This window comes from Argiope bruennichi, chromosome 11 (assembly GCF_947563725.1).
Source record: "Argiope bruennichi chromosome 11, qqArgBrue1.1, whole genome shotgun sequence".
NCBI lineage: Eukaryota > Metazoa > Arthropoda > Arachnida > Araneae > Araneidae > Argiope > Argiope bruennichi.
The window spans coordinates 34,576,861-34,603,458 of record NC_079161.1 but is presented as its reverse complement, the minus strand read 5'-3'; the positions used below and the strand labels follow the sequence as shown (position 1 = coordinate 34,603,458).

The 26,598-nt window shown below is 24.8% G+C and overlaps 1 protein-coding gene across 4 annotated transcripts; it reads left to right on the top strand.

Annotated features, from left to right (window-relative positions):
* The first annotated feature begins 3,785 nt into the window (after positions 1 to 3,785).
* On the top strand, positions 3,786 to 26,117 carry LOC129957537 (actin nucleation-promoting factor WASL-like). Of its 4 annotated transcripts, none has more exons than XM_056069888.1 (14): positions 3,786 to 3,918; positions 7,339 to 7,455; positions 9,680 to 9,820; positions 9,950 to 10,036; positions 11,366 to 11,465; positions 14,569 to 14,628; positions 14,711 to 14,825; positions 15,668 to 15,710; positions 15,800 to 15,953; positions 18,117 to 18,481; positions 20,601 to 20,705; positions 22,619 to 22,727; positions 24,591 to 24,667; positions 25,950 to 26,117. In XM_056069888.1, exons 2-13 carry the CDS (start codon positions 7,345 to 7,347, stop codon positions 24,641 to 24,643), a joined length of 1,443 nt encoding a protein of 480 aa, XP_055925863.1. In that variant the 5' UTR covers positions 3,786 to 3,918; positions 7,339 to 7,344; the 3' UTR covers positions 24,644 to 24,667; positions 25,950 to 26,117. The 4 variants fall into 4 exon arrangements, with proteins under 4 accessions (XP_055925863.1, XP_055925861.1, XP_055925864.1 ...); XM_056069886.1 differs by lacking the exon at positions 3,786 to 3,918 and adding an exon at positions 4,196 to 4,334; XM_056069889.1 differs by lacking the exon at positions 3,786 to 3,918 and adding an exon at positions 4,227 to 4,306.
* Positions 26,118 to 26,598: the final 481 nt, after the last annotated feature.

Genomic DNA, 26,598 nt, shown 5'->3' with positions numbered 1-26,598 from the left:
TTATATCTACAAAACACAACAAATATTAAATAATCATATTTTGATCTTTATAGTAATAAATTAATTTTGTAACATTCTTAAACAAAAATATTATAAAAGTAAACTTAACATTTTAATACAAACATTTGTATTTATTATAACATACTTAATTTGCAGCGATTCAGTTATTTATAATATATGCAATCAGTTCTGCCGTATTCATTAATGGAAATTTAAAATAAATATGGGTCACTTCTTTAAATAAACATATTTTAATACAAATACAAAAATATATACAAATATAAATAAACATATTTTAATACAAATACAAAAATAAATACAAAAAAACATTTTAATACAGATATAAAATATATACAAATATAAATAAACATATTTAAATACAAAAGTCGCGATCACAAATTTGATGTTAGATCGCCTGATTCAACTAAGTAATCAAGATAAAAAAAATCGGAATCTAATTATAATTGGTGTTAAAAATTTTATATTAGAAATAAAGAGAGAGGAGAGGGAAGTTGATCTGGATATTAGAAGTATGTGAAATAACTCCCAAAAATTAATGAAATATTAAGCGTATTACAATTTTAAATTTTGAAGTATTTCAAAAAATTTTAAATGTAAATTAGTTTTATAATATTAATTATTAAAAATTTGTAATAAGTGAAGAATTATTTTATATTTAAACATTTTATATTTTAATATACAAATATATTAATAATTTTACAATGTTTTATCATAATTTGGATTTTTGTAAGAGCTGAAATTAAGCAGCAATATTTTACAATTATGAGTAATAATGACAAATTATTTGAAATAATATATCCAATATTTTATCATTCATCCATTAATGATTAGTGCCTTATTTTGAAAAACCTACAATTTCACTTCCATAATAAAATGGATAGCACTCCGCTTCTTTTTGTCATCTAGACATTTTTATCTTTTCCCTTTAGTTTATTTTTGATATATATATATGCACATATATACATATAATGCAATATATTATTGATAAATATGTAATGCAAATAATCATGATATTTCTATATTTTACTACATTTTAATGAACAATTTAAAAAAAAATTTGTAAATGATTTAATTATTTTTATAAAAATGAAATTTTAACTTATTTTTATCTGGGAGGTTTTTTAATGTTATTTATAAGAAGTCCACAGAAATTAATGCAACTAATTAATTAGGTCATTATTTGATTGATAATTCAAACAAAAATACCTCTTTCAAAAGTGATTATGAAATATAAAATTTTCAAATTAACTCGTATCTTAAAATATGTCCATACCAGCAGGTATAAACCGTATCTTGGATGTATGTTCATTTTGATCACGATTCGATTGTTTAAATGTACATTCATTCCTTATTTCATCCCAAAAATTCTCACAATCTGCATTGAATACAGGTAGAATATTCAGCTGCTTTTCAGGATCAAGAAACATTGTAGAGTTGTTGCTGAATAATTCAGAGCATGATGATTTCTTTGATTCCAAATCTTTTTCATGTGACGTCTCATTGAATGTTCTTAGTAAGCAATTACTCACAGAGTTGGATTTTTTGTATTTATTTTCTAACAAAGGAGAGTTCTGAGAGGTAAAAGAAATTTTTTCAACATCATTGTTGCCTTTTTTTAATGGCTTTGAATTAGATAAACCCTTATGTCCAGCAACATAAGTATTACCAGTTATTTGTTTATTACTTTGAATTTCAACTTTTGCAAATGGATCAATCAATTTTTCTTCATTTTCACAATTCTGATTTACTTGGATGTCTCCAGAAACAAATGTTTCATTAACTACAGTTTTCTTGCTAACAAAATCATCTTGCACCATTTTATTCATAATGCTTTCTTTAAGAGAAGCAGTATTATTATGAGAAAAAGAGACAGAATTCTGAATATTATTAAATTCATTTATAGTGAATATGTTATCTGTATTTTTTTGGCAGCAAATGTATTCTTCATTTGAAAATTGTTTGGAAAAATGACTAGATTTTTTGCAAATTTCATCTGAAATAGTTGCAAAAGAAAATTTGTTGACATTTGCATTTTTTGAAATAGCAACGTCTTTAAAAGGCACGCATTTATTTTGACACTTTTTCCAAAATTTCCTACTGTACTCAACAAAGTCTTTAACTGGATTAACTAATTTACGATGAGGGGGACCAGATGAAACAACAGGTGGTATATATTCGTGTTGTTGGTAGCGAACTATTTGTATTCCTTCAAGTAACAATTCAGGTGGCAATTCTTCCATAACTGGAGGTGCTATCATAAGCTCACAGTTAGTAGCATTCTGAACAACATTCAAGTAAACATCAGTAGCTCTTCGTAAAGGAGCCAATAAAGCAGTTTCAAGTTCTCTTTTTAATAACTGAAGATAAATTACATTTTTAATCATTGCACCTCTAAAACTATGTTTCAGTGGACGAAGACCATGATAATGAGAACTTTTTTTGTCAAGACTGAAAATTAATGGACTATATAAATAATCATTTGGTAACTGTAAGTAATAAATTAAACAAGCATCCAGAGAATTAACCTTTGTAATCACAGAACAATTTTTACTTTCTTGCATCATCACTAAGGAATCAGCTACTTGGGTGTCAAACACATTGACAAGACGTACATTATACATATGGAACAGACAATCAGATGCCAAACGACAATCATGAAATATCTTTTTAATTTTAGAATTCTCTAATATGAATTTCAAACCACTTTGAAAAGATTTTTTACCAAGGGCAAGGATATCAAATAAATAAGTACATGATGCAGTAGATATACACAACCATGTTAGAATTCCATTTCGACTAATTTTCGGGCCTTCTAATGATACTCCAATCAAATTTTCACTAGAGATGAGCTTAATAGCAAAATTGAATTCGTTATTGAGTGAATCTATAACCTGTGAATTTACAGATATCCATTTTGAGAAACAAGGCAATAACTTCATCACAAATTCTCCTTCGTTTGGTACTTCATCTGTACTACAATCGCATTCAATTTCACTGTCACTATCCAAATCGAACATACCTTCAATATCTGAACGAAAATAAAGCAATGAAGTTTCAGCCTCATTTTCACAAGGAATATCCGGCCTATTAATTATTTTTACATTTGAAACTTCGTGAAACATGAAATTCAATGTGCCTAACTTTTTTTTAGACGGCAGAAGGAAAATTTTGCTGACAGTTATCATACGTGAAGATATAAAAACTCGTTTAAGAACTCCCTCATATTCTCCTTCAGGAGTTGAAAAATGAATGGTGCAATTTAAAGCTTGTAGCAAATCTTCAGCTGATGTCATACTAAAAAAAAAATAGAACGCAAAATTTCTTCCTTGCTTTAAACTGAAATTAAAAAAACAGACTAACACATTGCGATATATTGTCGATAAGCCAAGAAAACAAATTTAGTTTCTTTTTCATTTTAAATTTCGCAGTTCCATATTGACATTTCATATGGTTATAGTTAACTTAATATGATCTATTAATCTCAAGTTAAAAAAAGAATTAATTTGGCACTGAGAATTTTTAGATTATCAGTTGAAAAAATACCTTATTGTTGTTAAAATGTGCACATATATATAAATATTTCTTCCGAAATTGATTTCCTGTAATTTTTATTTTGTTAATGTGCTTTTCCGATTTAAATCGCCTTTACGGTTAATTGTTCTCCAAATATATTCATGTAGGAGAAAAGAAAAATAATTCTATAAATTGTGCTTTTCAAAGATTTAACGTATTAATTTTTTTTTTTTATCATTCATATCAATGAAAAATGATTTTATCTAATTATGATTGCATAAAGAAATCTGGCAGTACTTGAAGCAATATTTTCGTTTTGTTTTCTATTTAGTTTGTGTACAACAAGAATTTGGATAAGTACGGCAAAACTGAATTTAAATCGAGGTAATATTGGAAAATTGTTTTTGTAATTGAATAATATTGAATTTATGAATTTTTGTAGCGGCACGTATAGTTTTCTAATGATTATGTGGGAAAGCATTTTCAAATTCCATTCCTGTCAATGAACCCCAAATTTGTGGGCGTATAAAATTTTTTCTCTATGTTATATGAAATTGAATTTTCATCTTTGCCTTCCAATAAAATTACAGCGCTTAAGATATGTACTAAAATTCTTAATCTGTTTCTTAGCGAATAGATGGTGATAAAGAATTGATATGTGTGATAAGACACAATAAGTCCTTGTTCTGCTCTAGTTATCAGTATTGGTACTGGCATATGTTTTGCTTACTGAAATCTTCATTTATGCGAGAAAAACCTACGCCTTTAAATTGTAGAAGGATTTTTATATATAATTACTCGTAATATTTTTTTAAACCTATTTTGTTCTTTTACCTAAGATGGTTTTGCATATTACTTTTATTTTATCTCTGATGTGTGACTAGCAACCTTATCGATATATTTTGTATAGTCGTAAATAACCCTTCTGATTTCTTTATTGCTGTAATGTAAATATGTTGAATTCAGCACTGTAAGAAATTTTTTTTTTTTTGTATGAATGTTAAGTTTAAATTTTAGAAATGTAGAAGTGATATAAAATTAAGAGTAATTTTCGATTTCTAATTTTTATATTAAAAATCAATTCAATAATTGTATTTTTTTTTTGTATTTCATCAATTATATAAAAAGAAATAACATTAATGGCATTTTCTTCAATTTTAGATTGTTTCAAAAATTAATTTATATTTATATAATAAATACACATATCAATTCTTTTAACTATAATTTAGTGCTTTATTGTATTTGTAAAAACATTTTGGCATGAAGTTTACAATCTAGCCCCCCTTGTTTTTTCTTCAAATCAATTGTTTGTTTTGAGTGATATATGCAAATCTTACTGCTTCAGAATAATTCATTAGTTTAAAAATAAAGGAAATCTTTTAGTCACCCTTATAATATAATTTTGTAATCTAATTGTGTATATATCTTAATTTTATGCTTGTTATTTTAAACAAAATTATTAATTTGTTTTTCTGTTTTATGTTTATAAATGGAAGTTGCCTTGAAATATATTTAATTTATTAACAATGACAATTGTGAGATTGTAGTCAAGACTTTAATTTTTCTTTTGTATTGATTAAAATATTTAAATTTCTTATGTGGTGATTTACATATAAGTGGCTTATTATTAGGTATCGCAATTCTTGAAACTATATTTAGAAATAACAAATTAGTTTAAATATATATTTATTTAAAATGTTGATGTTGTGTAAACTCTTTGCAATTCTTTTGCAAGTAATATTAGCTTAAATCAATATGCGGAGTATATTTTTTCTGCTAATTTAATGTGCGTAAATTTAGAGTGTTGAAAATATTCTATAAAACTTAAAAAAATATTTATTTTCTTAAATCTTTATTAATCTTGGCTGTGATGTGTTGACCTCATAAGTAATTTGTTAAAATATGAAGGAAAACTTTAGCTTTTTTTGGGATGGAAAGCCTCTATCCTGGAAGTGAAAGGAATCTTCCCCCTAGATGGGGTTTATGCATTGCTAAGCCTAACTTAAAAAAAAAAATCATAAAAAATAAAGTTTGTCCTAATGTTGTAATTGTTGCTGCATTTTTAGATTATTAGTTCATTTATAATACAAGCACATTCTTCCTCTGACTGCGTTTTCTTGCTATAATAAATCAAAACCAAGGCTTTCTGTAATAGAAGGGCACAAAATGTATCCAGATGCTACACAAAATACAACAGAACTGACACTGAACCCCCCTAAAAAAACTAATTACAGTTTTCACAGTAATAGCTAAAAAAGAAAAATTGAGAGGGAGACCAGAAACGGGAATGATTCTATGTGAAAAGTTACACAATCTAGCTACATTACTCTTACCTTTTCCCCTGTAACAGCTGATGAGTAAAATACCAATGTCAGGCTGAATATGAGAAAATTATGTCAGGGTACTAAAACTATATTTATGGATACAGAAAACCATCTAGTATTGTTTAAAAAGTGTTCCAGTGTAGAATGCACATATATGTCACCGTCCTTTGAGTTCAATTTCCAGAAATGCACATGTCGTATGCCCTGCCTATCAAAGATGTTTGTAGATGACGCATATATGATACACCCATTGCGAAAGGGTAAAATTAAATGAAAAAGGAAGTTTTGAGGTATTAATGAAAAGAAACTTAGGAGCTAAAAATTATTATTAAATTTGTTTCAAGATTTGCATTGTCCGAGATTCAAATTTTTAGAACTGTAAATGTCAGCTTTTATGTGGGAAAATAATAAAATTCATTGCTGAAAATTTATCTTAATTTTTGAATTATAGTTAGTAGTCACAAAATATTTTAAAAATCCATATTATATCACAGAAATAAGAAAGTATTTTTTCATATTCAAGTAATTGAAATAAATTCATAATCTTTAGTGATTGTTTATATTTTTTCAGTTTTTCTTGCTGGTTATCAAGGTAATTATCAGACACTTAAAATTATGAGACATAGTAGGATGGAAAGCAGTTTAGAAACAGCTATTTTTATTGTTTTTGCTATTTCTCTGAAGGATACCAATATATATATACCAATTTGGTTACTTGGACACACTAGTGAAGTAAATGCTAGCGTAGCCATTTTGTTTGATCGTTGATATAGTTGCTAATGTATATCATTTCTCAGTTTGTTTCACACAATAAAGATAAAATTAGTTGATTTCAATTTCTGTTATTAGTCAAAGTGGTGTAATATTATATTAAATTGGTAAGTATCATTATTATGTCTATTTTAAATGATCTAGGTACCATATCTTTACTTTATATTGCTGCATTTTATGTTTGAAAAGTGAATATATCTATTTTTTACTACATTGCTTAAGTTTTTAGATTCCTGTAATTAGTAAAGTCAACACTATGTTTTTTAAGGTTAAAATAGGGGGAGGGAGATCTGAATATGCAGAATTTTTGTTCCAGACATCATGAAACTTTTAGTTCATAATCCTGGAGAGAAAAATTCTAATGTAGCATTTTTGGAAACTGGGCAAAATTGAAATATTTTCACTGAATTGTGCAAATATATAGAATAAAATGGGAGCAGCATCTGCCTTATCCATAAAAATTTTTGAGAATTATCTTATTCATTATTAAAAAATTTTGAAAATTATTATATCATATCTTACTTTTGAAGCTGTAGCCTATATTTCTGTACTGTTTTGTGTACTATTTCTTAACTTGAATAATATATGTTTTGTTAATTTAAATTCAAATTGTACCAAGTAAATGCTACGATTTGTTTATATATATATAAAGTCATCAAATATCTTTTATAGGATATATTTATAAACTCTTTGAAATTTATCGTTGTAGGAACTGATGAAACCCAGAATGACATCAGAATCCAAAGCAGTACAAAATGTGCCTTCATCTCTCATTACAGAAGAGGAAAATCAGAAAGTGTTCAGTGCACTGGGAAAGCCATGCACAGTATAATTTCAATTAACTACTTTTTTTAAAAAGTTTTTAAATAATTAATTTTTAGGAATTAACATTTTGGTACTTGTGTATTAACTACATGCTGTTAGTTTATTTATTCAAATTTTATCTATGACTAGCATGACATTTTTGGCGATTATTTTTTACAATAGGTCACTGATTAAAATAAACATGGAATTTTTAACATTTTTTGCAATTTATCATTGACACATGGTTAATACATGAGTACCAAACTTTTTCATGCTTTAATGTATAAAAAAGTATTGTTTAGGTTAAAAATATTTTAAATTTCTATTTTAATTATTAATTAAAGCTTTGTAATTGTGAATGAATTTTTTTTATCATTAAATTGTAAATTTATTTATATTACAGAAGTTCAAAATATCTATAGTAAAATTGTAGCATTTAATATCTTTTTTTATACTTTTTTTTATAAAATTCAAATTAAATGTTTATTTTCTTGTTGACAGTTTTCTTATTTCTAAGCCTTTTTGACTGTGTTGTACCAAAGCGATTTATTTTGTAATATTTTTAGATTTTAATCAAATGTAATTTATTTTGAATCAATTTTGTGGTTACATAAATTATAGCTAGCATTTTTGTTAATTATTTAATTATGTATTTAAAAAAAATCTCATTCTTTAAAACCATTTTCAATTTGGGGGTTTCAGTTTCACCAATATTTTAATAATTTAAATTCTATTTTGTTTAATAACATTTAGCCTACTTTTTATTTTGCACATATTTAAATTTTAAAATGTTTGATAATAAAACTTTAATTTTCAATTTGTAAAATTTTTGTTTAACATTGGTTATTTGTTGTTTTAATGATATTAGGTACTATAAGTTAGGGAAGTGAATGAATTTGAATTTTTTTAAACATATAGCTTTAATTATTGTGTGAGTGTAACTTCAAGTAAATTATGCAATTCTTATCCAAGGCTTGGTGAATTTTTATCCACAATTCTACACAAATCCCACATTTTTTTTTTTTTTTTTTACAAATTTATAAGATTTTGATCAATTTCTGGAAAACCAATTTATCATTATGCAATATATATAAACATTTATTCTTGTAAATATGTAAGACTTAAGAATCTGTATTTAATGATATAATTTTGTATAGACTACACCATAAGTAAAGTAAACATGGATAGAAAAAAAAAAAAAAATCATGTTTTTGGAAGTATTCTTTTTTCTATCTCTTCCAATTACATTTAATAATACAACCTCATCTGAAGTCCATCTTTTGATTATCAGCTAATTTTCTGGATAAAAATCATTAAACCATTATTTCCACAAAAGATTTTTTTTAAACTTCTCTAATCAATATTTATTTTCATAAATGCAGTAAATTATTGTGTTGCTGTTATTCTTTAAATTTCACGTTGGTTTCTGCTTGCTTTATAATCATATGTTTGATGAGAATCTGTGAGTTTGAAGTTAAATTACTTTTCTGATACTACTGCATATATTTCCTGATATAAAAACTTCTTCTGAAAGAATTGTATATAAAACTAAATTTAATTATTTTCATGATGTATTAACTAGGCACATTAATTAAAAATCTAGAATAATTTAAATATTATTATCATCAATAATGCTTTTCCCCCATTCAGATTCCATTAGAGAGTAGTTATAAATATTCATAAAATGTATCTGAATGGAAATGACATATCTGTATTTATATGGTGCTTTGTTGAATGTAGTTAATATGTGATAACAAATAATAAAAAATTAAATGCTTATAATCAATCTAATTGTTTTAATGATAGAAATATGTGATCCATTATAGTATGAAATTTATTTTGAATAATAACAATTAGAAAAAGGAAAGACAAAAATAAACTTTAAGGATAAGCAATAATATAATGAAAAATTTATAACTATTTTTAAATATAAGGACAAAATATCTTAATATAAAGGAATTGTTAAGATGTTTTGTTCCCAAATTGTTGTAAATTAACTTTAAAACTAGTCCTAACCAAAATATAACAAACTTTGTATGAAAATCTGCTTTTATTCTTATTTTGTCATTGCATTTTTAGGAATGAAATATTTTTATGCTTTTAAAACATTAATGTATCTCTGACATAAATTCATTATCTTTTTAATAATATATTTTCTGTAAATATGTATATATTTTAATTATGTGTATATGTATGCATTTAGGACAAATTAGAATAAAATTACATCTTTTAAACTCTCTTTTTAGACACTTGCTACAACTGTCGTACAGTTGTATTTAACTGAAGAACCATACCATTCTTCTTGGATTAAGAAGCAATGTGGGGTGATTTGTTTTGTCAAAGACTGTGATCGACGTTCTTACTTCATTAAACTTTTTGATATGGATGTAAGATATATTTTTTTTAAATTGATTTTGCTTAATCAAAGTTAGTTTTATTGATAATACCTTTATAAGGAAAATGCAATCTATATTTTCACCCTTTGAAATGTTAATTTTTATAAATTTTAATTTTAGAAATGTTCATGGGTTTGGGAGCAAGAGCTGTATAACCCATTTGTATACAAACCAGCATGTACTTTTTTCCATGTTTTCGAAGCTGATGTAAGTATCTGTTATACAAAATGCAACAATATTTGCTTAAGCGTGGTTAAAATGAATATTGACTGTAAACTGATTTATATAAAATGATTCATTAAAATTTCTGTTTATGGCAAAATACTAACTAGAACTTTTGAAGAAATTAATTTCTAAATTTAATTTTTTCTCATTTATTGAAAGGAATTTGAGACAATGAAAACAAACAATTATTTCCCTTTTAAAATTCCCAATATATATATATATATATATATATATATATATATATATATATATATATATATATATATATATATATATATATATATATATATAATATGAAAGAAAGATCACATAATTAGATTAATTTTCATTGCCAGTTCTCCAAAGTGACTATTTTTTAATTTAGTGCATTAGTGCCTGAATTTATCTTAACACAAAGAATTAAAAACACTGAACATGAATTAATCAAAAATGGGGATTTAACTACCTTGTCAATATGATCCTTTACCTTTAATTTAAATGTGATTTATGATGTATATAATTCATAAAATGATTAGGTATTTTCACTAATTATATTGCTTTATTTGTTTGAGTTAAACTGTATTTGAGAAAATGTATTTCATTGCTTAGAATTTAAAAAAATGGTGTTGGAGAAAGATATCATTTATTGGAAATGTTTAGTGCAAAAGCTATTTTGAAAGCTTATACATTTTTTACAGAATTCATATATTGCTTTTTAAGCCGTATCCAATAGCTTAATTAATTGAGAAACAGAAAAAATTATAACCTATTTTAAAGGTAAATTATTACTTGCAATATTTACTTAGTGTTTTTAATGGATGATCTCATTTTGCATTATTTATTTTTTTATCACTTTTGTATAAAATTAAATTGTTGGAAATTGTTTGATATATGAAAGCACTTTCTCTTCATTGTTGGGTATGTTTTAATTATTATAATGTAAGATTCAATCCTATTGTGACTTGCATTAATTTCATTGGTCATTAATCAGTATTTTTTAATGGATTATGAAATTTCATTAGGTTATACTTCTATTCCCCCCTCATCCCCACCCCAACCAATGTTCCTCTCAATAATGCTTCTCTGTACTTCATATAACAAAAATCTAGTGGTCTGTTTTAAATAACATTTATTGTTTTTTAAAAATAATTCATGGTTTCTTTTTCCATAACATTTTTAGATTTTATCAGATAGGGAGTTATCACTTATCTTTGTGAAAATTATTTCTCTGTGTTAATGATTAGATATTTAAAAAAAAAAAAAAAAAAAAAACACTATGCCTTTTTCTAAATATGTATAGAAAGTGAAACCTATGATTTGTTATCTTTCCAGAATTGTATGGCTGGTTTAAATTTTGCTGATAATGATGAAGCTCAGAACTTCAAAGCTGCAGTTCAGAAACGGCTTGTGATGAGAGATGAGAGGAAAAGACGTAAGTTTCAAATATATATGGTTATTGATAGCTGAAGTTAACTATACATAGAAAGCTAAAAGAAAATGATCAAGTGACTGATGAACTTTTTGATTCTGTGACTTTTAATGCTATTGAAAAAGATTATGAAGTTGAAAAATTTTTTATGTGTAAGAATACCCAGTAAGAGAATGCAAAACTAAATTCTTATTAAATATTGCATTGTTTCATTTTATGTTTTTGTTTTTAAAGTTTTTCTATTGCTTATATTCTAACCTGGTTTTCATAGAATTCCAATTCACAATGTGTATTTAATATGCTCAAATTGTCAAATTTATATTTATGAATTTTCAAGCTCCCTTCTATTTGCACTGCAACTGATAATTTAAACTTCCATTTCAAATAATATTGTTACAACAAGTCGGTTTTAGGGCAGTTTAAGTCAATGGGAGTGATCTTCTCAAAATTTGCTTGTATACTCTCTAATAAAGGTATTATCTCAGAGAATACCTTGCATGGCATTATTGTACAGTAATTACAAAATAATACTCTATGGTGTGAATTTTGCATTTTTACTGAATCTGTCATGTCACTTTTGCCACATTTATGGGCGATTAATCCCTGGCATGCGGTTAACAGCATCTGAAAATCGAATTTGTGTTTTAGACACGTTTTTGCCAACTGATTGAAAGAAAAATTTTATACAGAACTATACTTTTGTAATCACAAAATTCCATATCAAATTTGATATATTTAAGTCATTGTGTTTTTGAGTTAATGCATTTATAAATTTTTGAAAGTAAATACTGATTGAAGATCAACCTTTTGATGAATTTCACTCAAATTTTGATAGATGTTAAATCTGGGTATCAAATTTTATCTCTCTAGCTCTATTCATTTTGTAGTTACCATTTTTACTTATATTTGTACAACCAAAAAGACAGATTTCTCCTGAACAGACTTTATGAAAAATTTATAGAAAAATCTACAAGTTGGGTGTTAATGACGTAATAATTACTCAATTTTTTCTATATCATGTATATGAGAAAGTAAAATGCTATTACATTTTAAGTTAATAGTTATTGAAATTTGAATTCATAAACATTTATTGATTTTTGGGTAATTTTATAATTATAAAATATAATCAATCTGAAAAAAATGTATTACAGATTATTTTAATTACCTTTCATCTAATCAGTGAAAAAGCAGAATAAAGTTAGTAATTGATTTATACTTATAAATTAATTTATGCTAATATTACTTGATTTTTAATAAATAAAAGTGAAATAAAAATGCTTTTGTGAAATGTTTACATTATTTTCTCCTGAGTTTACCTATGTAAGCGATTTTCCGAGATTTATACTTTTTTTCCATTTTTAAATGTATTTTTCTTGTCATTTGAAAAGAATGACAATGTATATATATTCAAGTGATGTATATATTTTCAAGTGATGTAGGATTTCATGCAGTATCATTTAATGGAGCATAATAATATTTTTTCTGCCAATTTGTTGCTGACTGTAATAATAATTTTGAAAATTTCAAGCAAATGAGGCATTTACTATTAAAAGCAGAATAATATTACTCGATAAATTGTAGTCTTAACATCAAATATAAGTAAAAATTAATGTATTTATTATATTTTTTGTATCTTTATTTTATATAGTAATGTTATATAATGAATATTTATTCTATATCTTTTATGTATACATTTTTTTTATATATTCTGTTTTTATATTGATATTAAAAATATGTTTTAGCTGAGTTATTAGAAAATCTATTATGCTCCTTCTTAAATTATGTTCTTTTAAAATAAAATAAATATTAGACTTTTTCATATTCTTAAATTACTTGAAAATGTTATGAAAATACAATTTACATAAAGCAAAAATGTATAATTCATTTAAAATTACTATATTTTTTGTCTTTTTTTTTGCTATTTGCAGTTTTATCTGAAAATAATAAAACTTTGCTGAGTTAAAATATGAAGAATTATAATTTTCTATTAAATTTTTTGTTATATAGAGAAGTTTTATATAAAGAGAATTTAATGTTTCATAAATCTAAATTTCTATTATGACTACTTAACAGTCACATGTTGAATCACAAACATGATTAGAGGTACACAAAATTTTTTTAGTTTTGTTGAATGTTTCATCTGAGAATGAATTCATCGGTTGAATGTTTTATTGTTTTGGTAATTTTTGCTTATTTTAAGGTACTAAATTGCAGGATTTTATGAATATAAATTAGATACAAAATACAGTATACTCAACAAATATTTGTTTGTCATCTATTGTTAAATGTTCGATATTTTTTACATATTCGAAAATTAACTGCCATGAATTAATAAAAATTTACAGCAAATAATTATTAGGGAGTTAGTAATATTTATGAAATTTCTTTGTGTGTGTTTTGTGATGTGTAATTAAGCAGATGTATAAGGCAGTTTTTTTGTTTAGTTAAAAATTTCTTTTTGATGTGGAGAACAATTTTTACAAAAAAATAAGGGGGAAAAAAAAAGATTGTCAGCAGTTATTGTATTATGTTAGCACTGTTGTAGAAATGTCAAAGATTGTATAAATTTTTAAAATTCTAATTCAATGCAAATGATTTTCTCTATATTTATTCTCATTTTTACTAAACACCTTGTATGCAAGCATTCTGTACAATTATTAATATTAATAATAAGTTTATGGTGAATAATGACAGTTTTAATAGTTCCAGAATTGAATGACAGGCATTAGAATTTTTCATCTATAGCATCTCTAGATAGAAACTGAAAAAACTTTAATGATAAAATGAAGATCACTGATATATAAACTTCAGATAGGATTAAAAAACAGTTAATAAGTATTTGTAATGAGGTAGCCTACAGAAGTTATTAACAAGAAAATCAGTAAGCTTTAATATACATGGTATCATAATACTGAAACTAAATAATATAATTTTCAGAATAGAATACTGACTCGGATCTTCTTTTTATTATCCAATTATGGCTTGAAATTATAAGCTGTATTGTTTCTTTTCCAAGGATACATTTTGAATTCTGAATATTTTTTTTGTTTGTATAATTATCCTGTAACTATTGAATATACATTATTTAATTATATATATGTTATAGAAAGAAGGCAAAGAGCTCAACAGAGTATCCAGCCATCAAATGCCGGAATCATGCCAGCCCGTAAGTTTGAATTTCAGTTCTAAATAATTAAATTTCCAACAAAACAAAACTTTTAAAATATTGGCATATGATTAATTTGTAGGTGCCAAATCTCAATCCTCACAATCACTTATTAATGGTAAAGAAGAAAAAGCAGAAAAGAAAAGACGGAAGAAGAAGCTTACTAAGGAGGATATTGGTACTCCCTCAAATTTTACGTAAGTGTTTAGTTTTTACATTAAATTGAAAATGTCATATGCATTTATATTTAAGAAAAGAAAAAAAAATCTTGATTTAAAAAAAGTATACCTGGAAAATAAATACTATTTTGATATTATAGATGTAAAAAATAAGAAAATTTTGAATTATTTTAATATTACACATAAAAATTGCTTTAGCCTGTTAACATTCTATATCCTCATTTAAGATATTACATTTTCATTTCCATGTCTTCACCAATTAATAAGAAATTGTTTCTGTTTTGCTTTGTCAATATGCATTCTCAAATTCTTAAACAAGTTTGAACTGAAGTACACATCTTATTAGCAAGCTTTTGAAATCAAAGTAACTCCATTTTGAAATTTATAATTATTTATTTTCTATGAAATACTTTCTGAGTAATGCAGGGAAATTGTTTGTAGTCTTTAATTTTTGATATTTTACTTTATTTTAGAAATCTTTTAATGTATAATTTTGCAAATTTTTGTATGATTTTGTATTAATTTTTCAGTTATATATAAAATTCCATTTTCTTCTTATTAAAAGATTTTTAGAATTGAATATTAACAACATTGTGTTTTTAAATTTCAAAATAACTTGTAAATCTCAAATAGCTTTCTTTTAAAGTTTCCTTATCATTTTAAAATCCATTAAAATTTATTAATACATGCTTAAAATATTTTTGCTATTTATTTAACTAAAGTAATATTAATTCTATTATTATTTATTACTATTTTATCTTCCTGAAATTTTTTGTAAAAAAATGTTTAAACATGTAATCCTTCGTCATTGAATATTATTTTTATCTTAATTGCACTTTAAATATTTTTATTTTTTTCAGGCATTTACAACATGTTGGATGGCATCCAGAGAAAGGTTTTAGTGTAAGTTCATATTTGAAGGTCATATTTAATATATATATATATTGCTAAATCTAAAAGAAAAAATACAATTAATCTTTTTTTTTAAACAGGTTGATAGTGTTGATCAAGAATTGAAAGATTTCTTTAATTTAGCTGGTGTTTCCGATAAAGATTTAAATGACTGTGAAACTAGAACTTTTATTTACGATTTTATTAACAATCATGGTGGTGTTGAGAAAGCTAAACAAGAGATAGCAATGAAAGGTAAGTATCTAGAGTCCATAAGTTCACAGTTTTTAGGATTAGACTTCTATAAATAGAATCAAATTATGTTTAACTATCCTAAAGTTATTTATTTAAATATACAGAATTAACCTTTAAAGCTACTGTGCAAAGCTATCATGATTTTTTTTCCGTAATATTTATTTTTTTCAAAAAAATTAAAAATTATTATTTAGGAAAGACATTTAAAATCAAAATTATTAGCATAATATTTATATTTTCTGAAAATAAGATACAAATTTTAATAATTTTCTTCTTTAAATTTGCCTTTCTTCCCTTCCTTTTATTAAGTTTTGAGGTTTAAATTGCTCTCCTATAGCCTTAAAATGAAATGGTTCTTTAACTAAAATTAAAAGTAACTTTTAAAAACGAGTTATGAAATGGATCAAGATAATTTAATTAGTGAAATTTCCTTTGCACAAAATTTTTGCATGAATTTGAAGCTTAGAATTTAAATATATAATACCTTAAAATCGACTATTCTGTCATGGAGAAAATAATAAATGTATAATTAAATCTTGTTTTTATAAAGCCTTGATAATTGTTTCAGAACTTCTTTAAGAGCCTGCAAAGCTTTTCAAATGATCATTAGAACTTTTTATTTTGATAATGTAATGTTTAATCTGTTCTGATTTTGTATAATTAATTTTTTATTTAACTTTTATTCTTTCTTTTTGTATTTTATGAATTTTGTCTTGAACCATATTAAATGAACCAAATTATAATTTTTGGAATGCTTTGTTTTCTAATTTTTCAAAGGTTTTATAAAGATTTGTGTATTTTTTATTATGATTATTGTAGCCTGATACATATGATTTGAATTTTAATTAACTTATCAATAAATTAAATATTATCTTTTATATCTATATTGAGGAAGTTTTGATAATTTAAGCTGATTTTGGGGTTATGATAGATTCTCAGTTTGAAATTGGACAAACCTGTGTTTATGAAAGTGTATTCCTCCTGAGATCGATCATGCTTTTAAGCTGCATGGGATCAGATTCATATATAACAGATTAAATGTCTTTGTTTTATATGCTGTGAAAAAGTAGAGAGAAGGTTATTAGTTTAATTGTCATTCTTGTCATTTGACCAATGTAAAATTTTGAAGGTGTTTCCTCTTGTAGTTCATGCATAGCTTGAAATTAGAACATTAATCTAGCAAATTTGGGAATTCTTGCAGAGTATTAATTGTTAATTGCTCTTAAAAATCCATCCTTTCTGCACTAGTGTGACCAGTTGAATTAATTTGGTATTTTGTAATTAGTAATACTATCCATTCATATCAGTTTGAGTTTCTCATAGGAAATATTCTCCTAATATATATTTCAGAACTCAGGGTTAAATACAATAAAAGTTTTCCTTTTCTTTTTCTCTTTCTTAAAATAAAAAAAAATAATCTATTGGAAAATAATCTGTAAAAATTCCCGTCAGTGTTGCATGAAGAAGAATTTTAAAATATAATTTTGATTCAATTAATTAATCCATATTAAACTAGCACTCATGTTTCATAATAGTTCATTAGAGCCCAGCACCTTATTTATGGGACAATTACATTGCCTTTTTACTGATAAACTGATTCATACCTTTCTCACTGTCTCTCTCACATACTTTTTTTTTTTTTTTGCTTTATTTAAGAAGTAAATATATGTTCATAAACTTGTAAATGATTTTTAACTGGCAGCCACATATTAGACAGATTTTGAATTTAAAGTGACATAATTTATATATTTTTTGAATTTTGATTTATTTTTGAGGTAAGCAGGGAATTGAAAATAATTTTTTCATATTTTACTAGAGCTTCTGAATCTTTTAATTTATAGCTATAAAAAATTTTTAAATGACTTTTTACTGAGTACTCAATAATTTTTCTAAAAGCAAGTAAATAAAAAAAAAAGTCACACAGTTAGTTTAATCTTGGTTTTTAATTGTAATGATATAAATGGATTTGCTGAAATTTGTTTTTTAATTAATTGGAGTTAATAGATTAATTTTAAATAGATTAAATTTAAGATACAATGTTTGTTGACTTAGAGTAAATAATATCCTGTTTCTAAATAAGCTCATTTTACAAATAATTCAAAATAATTTATTTTATTAAAAGCCTTTTTAAACTGATAAGATCTTTAATATAATTTTTTCTAGCAAGTCCTCCGCCTGTACCTGTAAGAGACTTACCTCAGACGCCTCGGAGTACTGCTCGTGGAACTACAAGATCGGCTGCACCACCACCTCCTCCACCACCACCATCAGTACCACCTGTTTCGCAGCCTCCTCAAAAATTCAATAATGCTCCTCCGCCTCCCCCACCTCCACCACCTATGCCATCTCTTGGGTCATCAGCAGCACCTCCGCCGCCACCTCCCCCACCTCCACCTCCAGGCATGCCATTGGGAAAGACAGCATCTACAGGAAATGTTCGACAGAATAATGGTCCTCCTCCTCCTCCTCCCCCAACTGATAATAGATCTGCTCTTTTGGAGCAGATTAAGAAAGGAAAGGAGCTTCATGTTAGTATTTATCTTTAAAATTACATAATACTTTTTGTCTGCACTTGATTTATTTTAAAAGGAAAGGTCCAATACAGAAAGAAAAAAAAAAAAAAATTAGAATGTACAGCGCAAAATAATCAACAGACACACTAAGAATAGAGACTGTAAGCTATTTGAAAGATGTTAAAAATCACATTAAGAATTAAAAGTTGTTTTGAATCAATATTAAAAATTATAAAACATATTGAAAATTCATACTTTATAAACATTCAGTTTTAAAAAAATCAAAGGACATAAAAAAAGCTTAAGATTTTCACAAAGTTTGTATGCAGATTTTTATAGTGAGAATTTATTTGCATAATTTAAATTTGGTAATCATAATTTGAAATATGCTGTTGACTCTAAAATTTCTGGTAAATATAGCAAAATATATTCAGCTTAGTATGTTGCCAGAATCAATTATATTATTTGTGATTTAATAAGATGCATAAAATACAAGACAAATCATTTCAGAATTTCAAGTAGGATGTTATACATTACATAGATAAGATAAAAATATATTATGTGAATAAAAAGGTTTTTTTTTTTTTTTGTGAAACAATATAACATTTTTAAATATTATATGAAACAATATAACAACTAAATTTTTAAATATTATATTGATTCAGTTTGTACTTGATCAGAGTTTTAATTTGAATAAATAATATAAAATTAGTTTGATAATGAAAGATTTCAGTATTTGTATCAACTTTTACTTCTTATCTTTGAAAGGTCTTTGTAGTTTTTCTACTCATTGAATATAATCTTCATTTATTTGCGCTCAACAATAATTTATTGAAAAGCCCTAATGTATTCATTCCTTCATGAAAGGAAATGAATACAATGGCATTTACTAGTGTATTAACGTAATAGAATATTGAATATTTGAACTACAACTTGAAAAGAGATTGATTTACAGTTTCAATTTAGTATTAGATCAATTCTTGACAAGAAGATTTAAGAGTATCATGTCATGATTGGATTAGAAATAAGAAACTAAATCAAGATACTTATTTTTGTTTTTGTATTTTTCCTGTGTATTATATATTATAGTCTATTTTAAATCCTATATATACATTTTTCATTTTTAGCAGTCTTCATTTTCCAAATGCAGCTAGAGGTTTTTACAGAATAATGTTTTTTTCACACCTTTGCATTAACTTTTTGAATCCAAATTGGCATATACGTCACAGGGATTAGATTTCATTTCATCTCGGGGAAATAAAATCCACTTTTCACCCTGATGGGCACATACATCCCAGAAGTCAAACTTCATTCCCTGTTGGATAAATAAGTCCTATTTTTACATGGTTTATCTCAGAAAGATATATTTTTACATGGGATTTAAAATTTTAATTAATGCAAAAATTGATTAGAAGGATTAAATTATTGTTATAACCCATTATAATGAATTATTATAATTAACATTGAACAAGCCTTTTTTGTTTAGTGCATGTTAGTGCAATATGCATGTTATTCATGAATGTTGTCTGTATTTCTGTTCCAAAAGTGTTTTTTCCATATTCAGTTGAAAATGAATCCTGGGATAATTTATTAAATAGACAACATGTTGCAGTTTTTTACATTCTTTGAGCTTTTATTTTATGCTGGTAGATTGTTTTTTTTACTTCTTATAATTAATGATACACATTTTCAGCTTTTAGTTTAATACTTTATGGGTTATGTAAAACTCCATAATGTTATATATTATGATCAAGAAGATGAAAATAAGAATAATGATCAAGAAGGGTTTGTATATATATATATATATATACTCTTCTTGATCATAATTAGTCTTCTCTTGTTAGCTGAGGGGCAGTCATCTTCAGAGCTTTCAAATTCCTTCAAAAAGCAAATTTAACTTTGTGATAATTTCATTTTAATGTTGAGTTATGTTAAATATTTAAATTTTTTTACTTTTAATTTGTTATTAAGATTCTTTGAAAATGTTTATATATACATATTAATGTATTAAGTTATCTGTAATGCTTGAGTTTTTTTTTTGTGTGTGTTTTTCAAATAAGGTAACAATTAATACAAATTATGCTAATAATGATTAATAATTCTTTGTATTTATTAATTATCATGCCACTTTTAGCATGTGGAAATCAATGGAAATGATGGAGACACTTCAGTACCTGTTGGGGATGATCCTCGAAATGCTTTGCTTAATCAAATTAGGCAAGGAATAGTTTTAAAAGCTGTAAGTATTTGCTAATTAACATTTTTCTTTTAATTATAAATATTGAAATTTATTGAATTCCAACAAAAGTCATCCAATCAAATACAATGGAATCTGCTTGATGTGATCATGTGTCAATTTTATCTTTCTGTTTATATTATCAAAATCTCATAGTCCCAAACTGATATATTTATGATATCCTTGAATGTTATCAGTTTTGAAGTAGAGAATTGACCAATCCATCATTAATTATTGATATTCATGGAATATCGTGATCACCTGTAAAGGAAACATCTGGGAGTCATTTTCCCCTTGAGATGTAGTTCGCATTAAGCAGTCTGAGATGGATTGAAGAAACAGTTTGTTCTGCCTGTTCTAGCTTGAAATTGTTTGAACGGCTATAAACAACTGTGGATTGCAATTAAATTAGAAAAACAAAATTGATTTGAGGTTTAAAGACAAAGTTGAATATATGAACAGGTATGAAAATTTCTTAAAATGAGCCAATACCAGTTAAAAATTTCCAAGCCTCTATGTAAAATTTTCAAAAATTGTGAGCTTTTTGTGAGCAAATGTTTTGAAGAAAACCCTTCAATGAATTAGTCAAGGACTTGACATTTTGAAAGGTAGTTTTTCATCGTCATTCAAATTTAAAAAAAACAAAAAAACACATTGAAAATAAGAACAAATTGTAAGCAAACTTTTAAGGAATAATTGCAGATGAAAAGTAATTAATGGATTTTCATTATTTTTGTAATACATTATAGAAAATATGAGGTTATTTCTTTTTTCTCTTTTTTCTTCTTATATGATAAAAAACATAGGTGATTTCCCCCCAAATTTGATTATCATTATCATTTTGTTTATGTTATTAAAATTTACTAGTCCTAAAGCAACCAAATTAAATAGCAACCATATATATATATGTGATTTTGTTAATTGAATAATTATTAATTAGATTTAGTAATTATTACTTACAACTGCTACATTATGATTGTGAAAAGTATTTTCTTAAGATTCTGCTGCACATGGATTATTTTTTTAAAACTTTTTTAATATTTGCCATTTATTTCTGTATAATTTTGGGCTACTTACTTTTGCAAAGTGTTATAGATATTTTTTGTGAGAGTTTAAACGAAGTTAAATAAATCAAAATTGTGTAAAAATATTGAATTTTTGAATTATGAATTTGAACACTTTTGGGAGAAAAAGTCTTACTTTATTTAACAATAAAAATACAGTTTTCAAACTTGATAGTATTTTTTATTCATCTAATGTATTTAAAATATAGTCATTTTTGAAATTTAATTTTACTCTCATTTGTGTGTCATTTTTTTTTTTTTTTTTTTTTTTTGTTCTTTTTAATTTTGTGCATTTTTTGTGCACTCTTTCATTATTCCATTTTGAAATTTTGTCATTACATTTTCATCTGAAATAAAAATTATTGAACTTAATTTTTTTTTTTTTCTGGAAACTACCTGGCAATAATAAGATCTGCATAAATCAAATTCTTTTATTGAAAACTTTTATTTTCTAGCACTTTTTTTTTTGTATTGAAAAAGAATTTAAAATGTTAAGTATTAAAATGTTGCAGTATTAAAATTTTATAAAGTTACATTATGTATAAAAAAAGGTTTGAATGTTTTGAAGTATGAATAAAAAATTTGGTCATTTGGTATTTACCTTTCTCAATACTTTCATAAAAATGTTAACATACACAAAATATGACAAACAGGCCAGAATTTAAAAAAAAAAATTATCTTAAGCTGGGTTTGTTTGCTTAAATTAAACAAGTGTAGAACTTGAGAATTCTTAGATTAAATATATTTTATAATTTTGTGAATACTTTCTTATTATTAATTTCTGTTTTGTAATTAACTCTCATGCATTTTAATTAGTTTTAAAGATTCTAAAAAGTGACCATTTAACATTAGGTTTCTGAAGATTCACGACCTGCCCCACCTGCTCCCACCCAAAAAGATGGCCTTGCTGGTGCTCTAGCCAGAGCATTGCTTGAAAGGAGCAAAGCTATTCAACCCACTGGTAGGTTGCATTATAATATTCTGCTCATTTTGCTTCTACACCCTCTGATTTACTATTCAATGATAATTGAATTTTGTATTGATACTGAATATGATAATTTGAAAGCATGGCTATAAAAGCTTGTTTACCAGATACACCAAGAAAGAAAACCAATAAAATTGGTGAAAAATATCCAGGGGTTCCAACGCATATTATTATAATGCTTAATAATTCTCTACTTTTTTCTTTTCTGTTTCTTCTTTCTTCAACATTGGGCATTCCTGTTTATTAAAAGACTGGGATAGTTAGTTATCTAAAAGGGTAATATAAAATATGCCTGTGTCATACTGTTTGATTCAAAAAAGGTTCAAACTTCAATTTTTAATGTTTTATATGTTGAAGAATTTATTTAAGTTTTGCCTAGTAAGTATATGTTTAACTTTTTATGCGTTGTTAAAGAAGAATACACATATTGTATCAATGGAAAATAAGAATATGGGATGAATTTGGTGTGCCAAAGAGATATATCGAACATGGGAGAAGAGCTGCTCTAAAAACACATACAGTGAAGCCTCTTTATGATATTTTACACATTCTGTTATCATTTTCGATAATATGTCATCTTGGTGCAATCCCTTGAATGACCATTAAAAGGATTTTACTGTACTATATTGAATTGTAATTAATTGCAATAAGTAATTATGCTAGTTAATTACATAAATTTTGGTATGATGATGCATAAATTTTCAATGATCATGCTTCTTTTCACAGTGCTTCTTTTCATTTTTGAATGACCTCATCTATTTATAAATTATTTCTTGGTCCAATTTCAGTAAATTTTAGTTTTTTATTAACAGAAAAATTTGCCGTGTCTGGTACTCAAAAATTCTTAAAGAAATAACAATTTTTTTTCAAAACTTTTCATTAATTGTTTTGCTGTTTCAAAAAATGTGAAAACGTCAGTGGTTTCAGAGTCACATATTTGTTAGGTGTTTGAATCTGCATCATATATACAGATGGTGTAGTTTTATTTCAGTGCTGCATTAATGCAGATTTAGAATCAACATTTTCAGAAAAGAAAAAGTGCATGTAAATAAGTTCCTAATCTGTTAATTTCGAGAAAGGAAACAATTACATATTTATTGGTAATGTTTTAAAAGTTGATTTAATGTTTTGGTATAGATAGTTTTGTTTCCACCAAAACTGAAAAAAATATCATTTATTTTGAGGTAGAAGACATTATGCAGATACAGAAATATTGAAATATAAGAATATACTTCAAAAATTAAATAAAAAAATTTTTAAATGAAAATTATGCATTATTATGAAACAGAAAACATTATATGCTTAGAAAATTCACTACTTATATTTGTATTCATGTACAGAGATGCTTTATTTATTTATTTATTTATTTATTTATTTATTTATTATTATTATTATTATTTTTTTTTTTTTTGGCTAAGGTGCTAAAAGCATATGTAATTTTTGCAACACTTTCTCACTACACTTCCTGTTGTCACTAATTCATTTTTTTAAAGAAAAAATTATTTTGTACTAGAATGAATATACAAACAAACTTTATCTCTGATGTAGTATTTAACAAGAAGTTATCTAAATTTGTTTAAAAACAAATCAGTCATTGTGGTCATCAAAAGAGAAATTATTTTTAGGGCTAAATTTATTTTGTTAATTAAAAAAAGTTTTGATTTGTTATGACTTCCGCTGTTAAAGTTTTATATAATTTTAAAAATAAAAATCACATATGATATAGGTTTGGGCTTAGTTGATGTAATTTTTAAAAATTGAGTTTAAAACTATCTACATATAAAGTTTTGCTAAACAATCAATCTTATATTTGGTATACAAGCTGAAGTTTCATTGCAGATGAGAGTGGTAGCAGTAGTGATGATGATGACGGAGATGACGATTGGGATTAAATTGTTTCTTAGAGTATTTGTAAAGTAAGTATTCTTTTATTCCTTATATTGTAATATAGTATTTTCTCATCTATCCATTAGATATTTTCTTTTTCCTATGTAATTTTGGAATCTTGAGGTTTAATGTAATAATTTTTCTACTTTTCTTTCCTTAAAAAAATACAAATATTATTTTTGTTTTGTGTAAAGTTTATTATATTGATTTTGGATAAAGGATTTTACTTTGTGATTGAGTACATATATATACATATTTTGAATTTACATTTTCATGTATCTTTGTTCTTGCTATGAAGATTATTATGATATATGAAATTTGTCTTTTTATTTGTTAAATAATATAATGTGTTTTTTTTTTCATAAATTGTCCATCCTAATGCTATATTTCACTAAGTTAAATTAAAAAAAAAAAATAAAATAGAATTGTAATGAATTAATGTGTGCAGAAAAAAAATTTCATGACTTTTATCACTTATTCTATTATTTTTCTCCTTTTTAATTTTGTATTTAGTTAAATAATTTTCTTATTTAGTAAGAATAATTGTAATATTTATGCTTAATATTCTTATTTCACAGATTAAAATTTTGAATTGAAATCCATGACAAATGATTAATGGAAGTACTTAGTGGATTTGTTATTGGGCTTGAGAGATTTTGTTTTGAAAACTACTTTTTATTTTAAAATTAAAATCATGATTCATTTGGAAGTAATAAATCTAATTATATTTTTTTAGAATCTCTATTAATTTTTTTTATCTGTCCATAGTATGTAATGCCAATTCTCAGGTTGGTTTTTAGGAAAATTTTATGCCTTTTAAAAATATTTTGATTCATCAGATAGCATCTGTATCCATGAAACTATATTTTTGGGAATATACATATCAAATATTTATTCATAAGTATAATAAGTAAGTACTATTTTATGCTAAGAAATTTTGAATTATTAGGTAAATAATGGAAGCTTCATTTTTTCATGTTTACTTAAAAATGATAAATAATTTCCTAATAAATTTAGTCCTATAAAATTTTTAAAATTAAATATTAGTTTAAAAAAACACAATAATATTTAAATCTAACAAAGAGGTTTTGAAGAAAATAATTCTTAATATTTATATTGTAACATTTTCTTATGTAGATATATATAAGAAACAATTTACATGCAATTTAAACTATGATATATTCAGTAAAATTTTGTTGCATAACTGATTTTTCAAAGTATAATGAATATGCATTCTGAAATATAAAGTTCAAATTTATATAAAATTATATTTAATGACTTTTATTAATGTTGCTGTTTTTTATTTTACAGGAATGTACCTATTTCTTTTAGAGTTAATGAAATTATAATGAAGAGCTTTTTATCTTTAAAACCTGTGATCAAAATATATGTAAATGATGGAACAGTATTCAATTTATTAGATTTTTTGGCTTTGTTACCTCTTCTATCTGTAATTAAAATATTTATTCATGTAGAAAATGCATTTCTTTTTTATTTTATTATTTGAAACACATAGTCTAAGGAATACAAAAAGTGTATTAATCTTTTATTAAAGCTAATTTTTTTCTAATTTTATCGGCAACACTGAAATAAAAATTGAGACAGTTCATTTTTACTATAATCAACTATGGATTCTATTAAAATGGTTATTTCAGTTGTGTGGACAAATTTAGTGGAGATTTTTTTAAATTAATTTTATAATTTCTATTTTTTGGTTAAAAAGAGGTAAAATCAGATTTTAATGTTAAAAATTTTTTATACTTTATGTAACTTTTATGACATTTTGTCTTTTGTGGCATCTGAGGAATTTTTTTTTTTTTTTTTTATTCATGTGTCTCATAATTGAAATAACATTTTGTTACTTCAAATCTATGGCCACACTTATAATGTTTCTGTACAAAAGTTGTAAATTTGTTATTTAAAATAAATGTATATTATTTAAAATAGATTTAAGGGTTAA